This window comes from Colias eurytheme, chromosome 31, assembly GCF_061535395.1.
Source record: "Colias eurytheme isolate Ceu_HAF_F1 chromosome 31, ilColEury1 Martin Lab GWU primary, whole genome shotgun sequence".
In the NCBI taxonomy this organism is placed as follows: Eukaryota; Metazoa; Arthropoda; class Insecta; order Lepidoptera; family Pieridae; genus Colias; species Colias eurytheme.
The window spans coordinates 34811-47604 of NC_143010.1; the positions used below are offsets into that span (position 1 = coordinate 34811).

Genomic DNA, 12794 nt, shown 5'->3' on the forward strand with positions numbered 1-12794 from the left:
TTATTTTGTGCACGTAAGTACCTTCTCGTTCGAGGTGGCAGCGGCGGCGGAGTAGCAGAGGAGTGACTGGATGTCCTCGAAAATGATTCTTTCTTTGCTTCCACTGATTTCGAAGACACCTCCGACACTTGGGACTTCACAGAAACTTCTGACGACGACCGTATAGTTTTTGCTTTAGCTTTCTGCGGCTCTTTCTGAATTTGGAAGCTGATTTTATCTTTAGACTCTTCTGCTTTAGCTTCAAATTTCGATTGCTTCGATTCTTTTTTAAATTTAGATTCCAGTTTTGCTGTCTTCGTTTCGAAATCGTTTCTAGCATCAAAAAAGGAGCTCGCTTCGGGTAAATGTGGGTTGAATTCACTGCCTTGTTCGAAGTCGTCTTTGGAGTTTCGTCTGTAGGGGTGTGCGGGGTGTGGGTTGGGGTGGGGGTTGTGGGAGGGAGAGGGTTCGGTCTCGGATCACAACACTGTGTCGAGCGTGTCGAGCGAGCTTAGTAGGGCGGGGTCGCGCGCGCACCAGCGGGCCAGCTCGTCTAGTGTGACCACGCCGTCTGCGTTTGTGTCCATTAACTGGAAAAAAATGTTTAAACGTCTAACTGATTTTAATTAAGATTGTATTAAATTAGGTTACCATCGAACTTATGTCTTGAACTAAATGCTTGATTTTATTGAAAACTAGCGGTCCGCCCCGGCTTCGCCCGTGGTACATATTTACGTTTTCTCTACATAAAAACCATCCTCGTACTTCAAGGAATATAATAAAAAAAGAATTATCGAAATCGGTTCAGCCGTTCTCGAGTTATGCGCTTACCAACACATTTTGCGATTCATTTTTATATATAAAGAGATGAAAATGAAATTCAACATGAAGATTAAGATGACGATGAAGATGAAAATGAATATCCCTATAATAATACGCATAACTCACATGGAAGATCCGATCGACATGCGACTCGGCGGCGGCGCGTTGCACGGGCGGCACGGCGGCGCGGCCCAGCAGCTCGTACACCGCGCGCACCACCGCCACCATCTCGCTGCGGGAGATGCGACCTGCAACCAGGAGACATTCAATCAAGTACAATAAATAAGGAAGTGTTCAACGCATTGAACAAACATCAATCATCAGAATGAAGACATGCTTATTATGAACATCGAATTCGCTTTGCCTTTTCTAAGATAATTTGTTATTATCAGGACGAGGATATGATTTATATTTTGTATTGTTACTTCTTGAAGGAACTACACTACCCACTTTATTTATATGGTACTAAAAGTCTAAATAAAGTGGAACTACTGAATTGTGTGTTGTTTTACTATACGACGAGGATCTTGTAAAAAGAATCAAGAAAATAGGTTGAAAGATTTAAAAAAAGAATTCATACCATCACCGTCGACGTCGTACAGAGCGAACACCCAGGACAGTTTCTCTTGTCGCGAACCGCGCGCCACGCGGGAGAGGATGTCGAGGAACTCCTGAAGGGAAGAAAATATATACTTAGTTGAACTACCTAGTTATATTAAATAAGTTTAAATATAAATTTGGCCATAATTATAAAAGAATACATTATTATGTTTTTGTTCTATTTATTGATAACTCAATAATATTATTATACACTTTTGCACGCCTCATAAGCGAAGCGTTGAGGTGGGTACTACTGTCACTTCGCGCAAAACATCTGATTTTTCAAACTTAAAATGTCTTTATGTATCATACATTGCACTTGTAAGATAATACATACACACACATATTAAGAAAAAACACTATTTTTAACGTTCATGATATTTTTGATGTCATTTTTGTTATTTAAACTAGTTAAAAAACAGTTTAAAAAAGTTCTGTCTTGGACGTCCGTGTGTCTGTATGTGCGGATCCTTTTTCTTGTTAACACGATAGCGACCGAAATACTTTACTAATCGAGTCTTTTTTTTTTCTCTTACGCTTGAGTATGCTCAGGAATAGAACCCTTTCATTTTTCAGGGTCTGATTCGATGTGGTTTAATTGTTATTAAATAAACAAAAATAATAATTAATAAATATTTATTAAAAAAAAATTATGAGGCGTGCACTTTTGGATTTTCCAAATTATCATGGTTGTTGGCTATCCTTTTTACTTTTTTTAATTTAGCATTAAACACTCTTTCTCTGTTTAGTGAAATCTTACGCGTGTATGTGCGATCAAAAAATTATGAATTAGGTAAACCTTAAACTCAAACTCAAACTTTTATTTATTCGACTAGACTTCGTTTAGAAACGCTTTTAAGAAAAGAAAATACAGAAAAATAATAATTAATAATGTACCAGCTAAACAAGTTAAGGTCTCAATATCTGATTACTAAAATAGTGAAGAAAATTCTACATACACTATTTTTGTTTTATTCTTATCAAAAAACACAAAGAAAACTTGTTTTCAGAAAACTTATTTAAACGACACGAAATGTCGCTCCATCTAATTTTCAAATGCAATTTAAAATTTAAAAAGTCCCATTCAATAAGAGCAATAACTAATCTAATTTAAAAGCAATCCCTGAATGGAAAAATATCCAATTTACTTAAAATCATAAAAATTACATTTCGCATAGTGCCGCCATTGCTATAAAGACGAAATGGAATGGCTATATTCATCCCGCTCACACATACCAATTTGCGTATATCTATCTCTTTCGCTCGACTCATAAAGAACCCATATGATGGATTTTACAGTGAAAGGATTTCGTAGACTTTATGTTTGGAGTAAAATCATAGTAAAATATATTTTTTCTCGCGGTTTGTGACTTCGTTTTATGTAGAAACACGTTCATTTCAAATTACCCTTTTTCATATGTTTTACGATTAGCGAACTTGCAATTTATGAAGTGTGTTTTTTTTTAGTTTTACTGCATTAAAATGCTTCTGAAAGATTTATCTTTTATTTTTACTTTAAATACGAGTGCAAAATTGAAAGGCTGTTTAAATGTGCTTTGTGAAAATGATTGTAGTTTAGTACACGCTAAGAGTAAGTACCTACACAATTAATTATTATTTGAAATTAAATGAATTGAAAATCCTTTATTGCATCAAAAATAAGCACATAAAAAGCAAATATAATATATTATGTATTTTAAATAAGCAAAAAGCGGCCTTGTCGCTATGTAGCCATTTCTCCCAGGCAACCCTTGAAATAGAGGAAAACTCATTTCGCCGTCTACAATTTTTTTTGTAGCATTATATTCACTGATAGAATAATATAACTTATTCATTTATTGATAATTGTTTACGTATTAACATTTTTAGTTATTACATATTTTTTGCAATCAATATTTTTTTGTGAATAACATTTTCCACAATAAGTATCTCTGTTTTCTTCAAAACAAATAGTTATTTGGTAAACTCATTCATGTGACTCAGCTTGGAATATATTCGTATGTAATTTGCAGTTAGTAAATCGGATAAGGGTGAAATCTCAGCGATACCATCGCGCATACATTATGTAGATTGTCCATCAAATATCGTTATTGGCACCGATATCCGCACCCGTACCCAAACCGATATCGTAACGAAACCAATATAATATGTATATAATGACAGTGTTACATATATGCTATCTGTATTCTGTTCCAATGAAGATATACTTTTCTAAAATTATTAGGTGAAGACTTTACGCGGTAACTTTTTTTTTTTATAACGAGCTAGCCGTGGCTCGCGGTTTTAGATAGAAGTTGATTACATTCTCCCTGTATTTTGAATGTATGTAATTTATACCATACTTAATACTAGCTTTCCGCCCGCTGCTTCGCCCGCTTTGTCTAAAACCTAATAAATTATTTACTAAAACCATTCTTGAATCACTAAAATCTATTACAAAAAACCGCATCAAAATCCGTTGCGTAGTTTTAAAGATTTAAGCATACATAGGGACATAGGGACAGAAAAAGCGACTTTGTTTTATACTAGGTAGTGATTATTAAATTCTAACTATTATTTTTTGCGGACGTTTTGTTTTCATTTTAATTTCTTGAATGATTATAATATTGAGAAAATACCTTACCTCAAAATTAAGTTTTCCTCGTTGCTTGTGTTTAATCGTGTTGAAAACATAGTGAGCGTACTGCGTGGCATCTGGAACAAAAATAAATAAATATTAACGATTTTAAAGCTCTACATCTTTACAAATATTATAAGGCTGAAGATTTTGTTTGTTTGCTTGAACGCGCTAATATCAGGAACCACGGATCCGATTTAAAAAAATATTTCACTATTAGATATAGTCCATTTATCGAGAAAGGATAAGAATTAATATTTAATCCTTGCAGTACCTACTATTAAGTTTAGCCTGGACATACATACCTACATACCTACAGACAAAAAGACAAAAATTCTAAAAACTATATTTTTGGCTTTCACATGGATTGTAGATCAGACCCAAAGTATTCTTTTAAAAAATATTCAATGTACACTATCCACATTCTATGGAATTGACCTTCACTATATTTTTTTTTCAAAAATTCATCTTTTTCCAATAGAGACGTTTCATTTGCCTGGCCCGCATCATTCCTTATTCAGGGCCCCACGAGATCGCTTGAAGTTCAATTTAACGCTTTACTTCCTCCGGATTTAACCTCGATGTAGGAATTATACATTGCGGAGTGGATAGGTTGACGTTTGAGTTTTGTGTAAGGTGGAGCAGCAATGCAGCGAAGTGAGTATGCTTTCATAAGTTTCATAGGTACTTGTATAAAAAGGAGATATTATGTACATTGCTGCGTTAACAGATTAACGTTTGATTTTGGTATATTGTAGAGGAGCAATGTATGGTTTTCTGGACAGGTGTGTAAAGAGGAAATACGAATTAAGAATATTACCTGGTGAATAAAAAAAAATACCTATTGATAGTTCATTTAATATAATTAAAGAAAATATATGTAACGTATTATAATATGTCAATCTATCCGCAGCTGCAGGTATGAACAAAAATATAGCTTATAATGTACCTAACTAATATACTTTCTTATTTTAAAAAATCGCCATTCTAGGTTTGGCGTTAAATAATATCAATGAAACAGACTAAATCAAATCTTATTTTTGTATCAAATTAGACTCAGGTTTCAACCTATATTTTCAATATTCTTTATACAATATACTCACTTGAAAATTTTAACACGCATACATATTTTATTAAAAAGTATTGCTGTAATGCACACTTGATAATTCTATTTTTGCGCATAAAAAGAGCAGCACACCGTAAATCAACTAATAGATTACACCACGGGGTATAATGGCGCGGGTTCGTTAAAACATGCCACATGACTGCCTCTACAGCAAGCACAGGGCCGGAGCTATCTTTGATCGTTTTGGGGCCCCATTTCGTAGCATAAATAATTCAAGGTTGTTTTCACTATTTTCAGTACCATATTCATAATTCGAAATAATTTTATCTGGTCAGCTCGCAAATGTGTTATTATGTTTTTATAATTAATGTAATTAATTGTCGTTGTCTTAATTAAGGAATCAGTTAATTGTAAAGGTAAAGTGATTTTCAGATTAATTTTTGGGGCCCTTACTTTATGTAAACCGTCCCTAGCCCTGCACAACGCTACTACCAACAAGTGACGGAGCAATCTTTTAAAAGAAGATGAACTGTTATATTGCGCTTTTATATACATATGTTCAAAATTATTATAGAAGAGTTGTCCTATTTATGTATGTGCCTACATAATATTTCATTGCCCACCACTTCGGAGATATACCTTTTTCTATGAAGATGTCGTCAATATATCCGGATAGAAATATTGTCAATTTTAGAGCATGCATTAATTATATCAAAAATTATCACCTGAATAATAAAATTATCTTAAGCAACGACAATATAATTTGATATTCTATTCAGCTTATGATTTTGATTACAATTATTGGTACTGAGAAAGTTTGAACCTATTCACTATAACTGCATGATATTATTAAACAAAGTCGTCCGCTGCGTCTGTCTGTCTGATGCCGATAAACTTAAAAACTACTGCATCGATTTTGCTTATGTTTTATATTATTTGTTAAGGTGACAACGCGGGTGAAGCTGCGGGCGAAAAGTTAGTTTGCGCATAAAAAGCAAGGATTTACTTTAATTTGATAGTCGTCGTAGTAGATTTTTTAAATCCGGATTAACACGATAGCTTTTTCTCCGAAAAAAAATACGGTTTATCATGTTTACAAACTTTCAATGCCGGAGGGCGCAAGTTCTCATATTAATAATAATTGACTATCAGCTATTTGATTATAACAATTTGAAAAGTGAGGTAAATATATTATGAAATTAAGACTTTAACTTATAAAGACGCTAGGTTTATGGTTTGCTCTATTTTATGAAAAATATATCTATATTTTCACATAAATTTACTATTAAAAACGCCAGTGACGCCGCAAGAAATGGCTTGTGAATATGCCCTATAACGTTTTCAATCATTCCAACTTGCAAAGTCCCTCAGATTACTAAGTTCGAACAAAGGTAAGTTGCTGATAACTTACAAGTTAGGGACACAACTTTATTCGCTAGGATTCAAAGGACTTTGTTGTGAAGCTGTATTGTACTCGGTTTCTTAGTGAATAATGTTCCAGAATTTGTGATACTATCAGTGCCCCGCGGTTTTACCCGCATTGCTCCACTCCTATTGGTCTTCGTGATGATATTATATAGCCTTTCCTCGATAAATGCTATCTAACATTGAATTTTTTTTTTCAACCAGACCTGTAGTCTCTGAGATAAGCGATATAATCAAACAAACAATAAATCTCGCGTTATGATAATATGGCGTGATTCAACTATCGTGAGCGAAGAAGAGGCTACTGAAGAAAAATGTGGCTAAGTATTACCTAAGTAAGTAACCAGATTTCGATGTGCCACTCCCAGGGCACTAATATTCCATCTACACATTTTTACTTATATTTTCATTGGTTTGTAATAATATAAAATGTACTTCTGAAAATAGATGAGTAAAGCTTATTTGTGTTACTTTATGACATTAGTAATTGTAACTTATGTTTAACTTGAAGGTAACTAGTGATCACTTACCGCCAAGGGGAAAGAATTGACAGAATATATTTTTGAAAGCCTCTTCATCCACCACGCCGGTTGGACATTCCTGTAAATAACCATTTTATTACTAATACATCGATATACGTAATTGGTAGGACTGTTTTAAAACTGTCTTACGACAAAATTTACGTCACTCATAAATTCGTGAACCGTCTCAAATTGGTGTGTAAGAAACATTTTGTGATGTAGCAGATATGAATTCAACAGGTAGATGATCTTATCAATCAAGAAGAGATTAACAGACACTATTAACTATATCTGGAAGTCTTTGTAAAATTTTTCATTTTTCACACTTTTCATTATTTCTTCTAGAACTTTTGAATCGTCTTAACATAGTTTTACTGTTTATAATGATTTAGCTCGTTCGAGTATCAGGCAACCATGAACCCAAGCACGTTACCTGCTTGAAGCCGCGGTACATGAGCTTGATCTCGTGCTGGCTGAAGCGCGTGGTGGAGGCGAGCGTGGCGGGCGGCTCGGGCCGGTAGCGCGCGCCCACCGCCCACAGACCGTCGTCGCATTCCTCATCTGTAACAATGTAGTCATATTATTATAATTATATTATTTATTATTTACAAATTATCGTAATAGCATTATAATATTGTGATCGTATTCATCACAGTGATGTAGCGCAGGCTTTCTATGATATGATTTTATATACGTCATTCATACATAATAGTCCATGAAAATCAAGCACCTATAAAGATTTATAAACAATATTTCTAAAGTATTTATTAACATATCGTTTCATGGATGTTTACTCATCATCACTCGTTTATGCTAAATTACCATTATTATCGTTCAGGCTACTGAGTGAATGTGTGTGGAACTGTTGACAATCGGTCGGCCGTACAGTCAATGTAAATGTAAAAATTTAATGCATTTTTAAGTTTGAGATTAATTAATTGAGATTAATAAATAAAATATTTATTATTATTTTACGACTTAATAATAATTAGCGGTTTCTGCCGCTCACTTTCGTATGCCGCCCAGTGCCGGGGCCCCGGGGCACCCCATACTACGGCACTGCATAATCATAAGACAATATACATAATTAGCCATGGTAATAGAAATAGTCATGGTGGTGAATAAAATATATTATAAATTAACAATCTGTAACTATTTATTGTAAAAAAATATAATTATACCATGGAAAAGGACCAAAAAGCACGTTAAACTACAGCTATAATATCACGGTTTTACCCATTGACTTACGGAACCCCAAAAGCGCAGAGGTAAATTAAAGAGCATCTCCAGACTCGACCCAGTTCCGTAGGTATGTTTGTGAACAAAAGAATGGTTTTGTCACACATTTTTGTGTATTTGACCGACTGGCGACTACAAACTTGCGCTCTTCTCATTGAAAACTTTATAGAACTTTCTGGAAGACCGCTACGGGGTTTAAAGTTCGTACCTTTTGTTATATCACGTTATATTTTGTAAAACTAAATAGCCTATTCGCTATTAAGTGTATTAATAATGTAAATGTATAACTATTTCTATATTTATTAGTTTTTCACGCTTGTATAGGATTTAGGTCGATTTTGATATAAAGATGAAGATGCGGAGAAGCTTTCGAAAGCTTTTTATTTTATTCAATAAAACTTTTTGGGTCTTATAGGGAATTAAAAAAGTATGAGAAATAGACTATCGAAAGGGAACCACCACATATTTTATTTACATATTTAAAGTCTAAACATTTTATTATTTGCGCCCAACATAGTATTTATTAATCTATACTTAATATTATAAAGCTGAAGAGTTTGTTTGTTTGTTTGAACGCGCTAATCTCAAAAACTACTGGTTCGTTCTTAAAAAAATATTTCGGTGTTAGATTTATATGCCTATTTATTGAAACTAATTGAAACGAAACATATAAATTACTTTTCTACTTATTTATCAAACCCTACAAATAACTGGAAATTAACAACCAAATAAATTCAATAAAGAATAAAGCTAGCCACTAACGATCTATAAAACATTATAAAATCGAGTGTGAATGGCACTTGACGTCTAGGTCTAGAATTAAGTCAAGTTTATGTTAATATTGTAAGATTTATCTCGGCCCTCGGGTCATCGCTACTGTATATTTTAAACTCAGCCTGCACTCAACATTGAGGTCACGAATTGATTATTATAATAAGATCATCATAAAATGAGTTTTTAAAGCAAAATTGATTAAATACAATGTCGGAAATTTAAGAAGTAATATTTCTAGGGTATTTCTATAATTGTGGCATGTTTTTAATGTCTTACTAATTTGTAAACAAAAGTTTGAATTTGTGGTCTTGCGGTTAGGTATTTATTTTGTAGATATTAAATTGTATGGAGTAGGTACCTACGTAAAACTGAAAAATTTCCCTATATGTATTTTGAAATATATGAAAGATACGCTATTGATTGACTATCTAGCTTCGTTTTAAGAACGTCGGTTAGAATAATGGTTAAAATAGAGTTTTGTATGTCATAATCGGCAAAGGTGCAGCGCGTAACGGCGCCACCACCGCCAATGAACATTTTCAGAGGCGTAAGTTCACTTGCTGCTTGCAGATCTTACACTTCTACTAGAGAAATGGCTATAAATGAATTGCCGACATTAAAAAGTATGAGATAAAGAAAGTATGACGAAGGTAAGCATAGAAGGTAAGGGTAAGATAAAGGATACGAGTCTCTGGCTGCCGGCTGCCCCCTCTCACTATAACTATAATGTGGCCACGTTTTATATATTATATCAAACGCTGCAAACGCAGACAAAGCCTGGCTAGCGCCTAGTTATTATATAACATATTCTCTGAAGCGGGAAAGTCATGAATATGTAACGAAGCCGCGACAAAATCTACGCTAAAATTTTTTTAGGTCCATCTGTAGGTGAAAAAACATGGTGAAACCGTATCTATTATATCTATCTTTTAGGTGCTCCTGCCAAGTTTTGTCAAAGTAAAATAAAGCAATTATTGTATTGTCACCGATCCTTGATAAGTGTACAAAGTTTGAATTAAATCTGTCCGTTAAAGTGCTTCAAATCCATACTAATATTATAAATGCGAAAGTAACTCTGTATGTCTGTCTGTTACTCAATCACGCCTTAACTACTGAACCGATTTGCATGAAATTTGGTATAGAGATATTTTGATACCCGAGAAAGGACATAGGATAGGTTTTATCCCGGAAATCCTACGGGAACGGGTTTTTCTTTGAAAACGCGGGCGAAGCCGCGGGCGGAAAGCTAGTTGACACTAAAGGAGTCAGTTGCATACATACATACAGGTGAAGATAAAATCTCTACCTATACTTTCGAATTCTCATCTGCACTCAGTTGGACAGCTTACAAGTGACAGCATAGTGCTGAATTTTATTATTTTACTAGCTTTCCGCCCGCGGCTTTGCCCGCATTTTCAAATGAAAGCCCGCATAGTTCCCGTTCCCGTGGGATTTCCGGGTTAAAACTTATCCTATGTGTTAATCCAAGTTACCCTCTATATGTGTGCTCAATTTCATTGTAATCGGTTCAGTAGAATTTGCGTGATAGAGTAATAAACACATACATCCTCACAAACTTTCGCATTTATAATATTAGTAGGAAGTAAACAAAATACAGAAAAACAATAAATCAATAAGAAATCAATATAATTCCCATTTTACAACGCTTATATGTAAAACTAGCTTCCGCCCGCGACTCCGTCCGCGCGGATGTCGGTCTTCGCGTGGATGGTCTCCATTTTGATTAACTCTGACAATGACATCTTATAAATATGTATTGGACCCAAATACGGCTAGGCCTATAATAATACGCAACGTGTGTTCGCGGTTCTACAGAACAAAATGGATATATGGATAAAACTGAAAAATTAAGATTAATTTTTTTTCTACGTAATTTTCCAGGATAAAAAGTATCCTATTTTACGCCCAGGATAATAAGGTATAATTATACCAAGTTTCATCGAAATCGAACCGTTAGTTTTCACGTGATGTCTTCACATATAGACAGACAGACAGACAGACAAAAAATTTTTTAATCACATATTTGGGTTTGGTATCGATCCAGTAACACCCCCTGCTATTTATTTTTTCAATATTTTCAATGTACAGAATTGACCCTTCTACAGATTTATTGTATGTATAAATGCTCTTATATCGTTCTAGATAGGCCACCTGGTGGTTCAAATGACTCATAACTCTTTCAAGATGAGCCTGTAGAAAAACAGACTCTACTGCAGTCTCTCTGTTCGTACAGACTCTATGAAATTACATGCAGATTCGATCAGCTGTTCTTGCGTGAAAGATTAACAAAGAAAAATACATTTATAGATTAATAGCTTTGCGCCCGTGATATCTCCGCTTTGTAGAAAAATAAAGAAAATCACTTCATAGTGTTAAAAAGTCGCTTTCTCTATCCCTATGTCACTTTGTATGCAATATTTATAACTACGCTGAATTTGATGCGGTTATTTTTTAATAGATAGAGTTCTTCAAGAGGAAGGTTTAAGTATAATATAATTTATTAGGTTTAATTCAAATCGGGCGAAGCCGCGGGCGGTAAGCTAGTATATTACAAATCTTTTAGGAATACTAAAACCTTTCTCAAGAACTACTCTACCTATTAAATATTATTCTGTCTCTATCTATTCTGTGTCTGGGTGTTAATTATCTGTATAAGTATTCTATTTGTTTATCAGCCATCTGGTTTCCATAACACAAGCGAAAGCTTAGAAAGCTTATCATGCCGTCAGCCGTGCCGTGTGTGAAAATTATTGTCCTGAAATATTTATTTATTTATTAAAAACCAGTAATTATTATACTTTATCAATAACAACCTACGTGACACCTGAATAACAATCCTTAATTTAAAAAATGTGTGCGTGTACTAGAGTACACACGTAAGAAGTGAAACTTTTTCAAAAAATAATTTACTATATGCAACTTTACAGAAGTACGTCGAATCACGCGTCGTAGGGATAAGAAAAAGATGGCGCGTAACGGAAAATGTCACGCGTAACGAAAAAATGTTACACTAAATTTTTTTCCAACCCCGATAAAGAAGTTTCACTTCAATTATTTCTCATGGCTCAAAAACTAATTTATGTACAATACAATCCATGGATTACAATAATTTTCCATCCAAAAACAGAATCGAATTTATTTTTAGCAAAAAGATTTAAATGTACAAATTCGGATATTTAATATTCAACGTTCGACGTGGCCGCCATTTTGTGAATTCCTGCAATCGTACAAACGTGACTGTATAGAATATATTTTTAAAAACACAAAAATTTTAAAATTTAACTACAGTACAAATATTTTTTTCTTTTTATTTCAGGTTCTAACATTTAAAAGCTGTTTTAAATAGTAAAGAGGAAAGATTTAGGATTTTATTCAAAAACTTAACGAACGATTTAAAAATTGTACAAACTAAAACTATGTGTTTCACGCTATCGTTTTCGAGAAAAATTTAAAGACATTTTGGACGTTTTATTTATCCCGCCCAGCTTTGCTACCAGCACGTGAGCTATCGTCATATAACAAAATGCTAACATTAGCGAAGCAGTATTTGCTGGCTGCGCGAAGCTAGAGAAGAAAACGAAAAATTTAGCAAAAAAATTTTTGACATAATTTTGTTGTTTAAGTATTTTTTACGTGATCAGTGTATGCATAACTACAAGTCCCTTCGCGCTTAGTATACCAATAGTGGGACACCCTGTATATTTCTTATTTTTTGTTATATTATGTTGAC

The 12794-nt window shown here is 33.9% G+C and overlaps 1 protein-coding gene across 1 annotated transcript; it reads right to left on the reverse strand.

The window, feature by feature from the left end:
- Nucleotides 1-458: 458 nt before the first annotated feature.
- LOC149895289 (calsenilin-like) lies at nt 459-7484 on the reverse strand. Its single transcript, XM_090118856.1, has 6 exons — nt 7464-7484; nt 7040-7109; nt 4025-4095; nt 1382-1472; nt 928-1049; nt 459-569 (listed from the first exon to the last, which is right to left on the reverse strand). The coding sequence occupies exons 1-6, from the start codon at nt 7482-7484 to the stop codon at nt 459-461; spliced, it is 486 nt and encodes a 161-aa protein (XP_089974982.1).
- Nucleotides 7485-12794: the final 5310 nt, after the last annotated feature.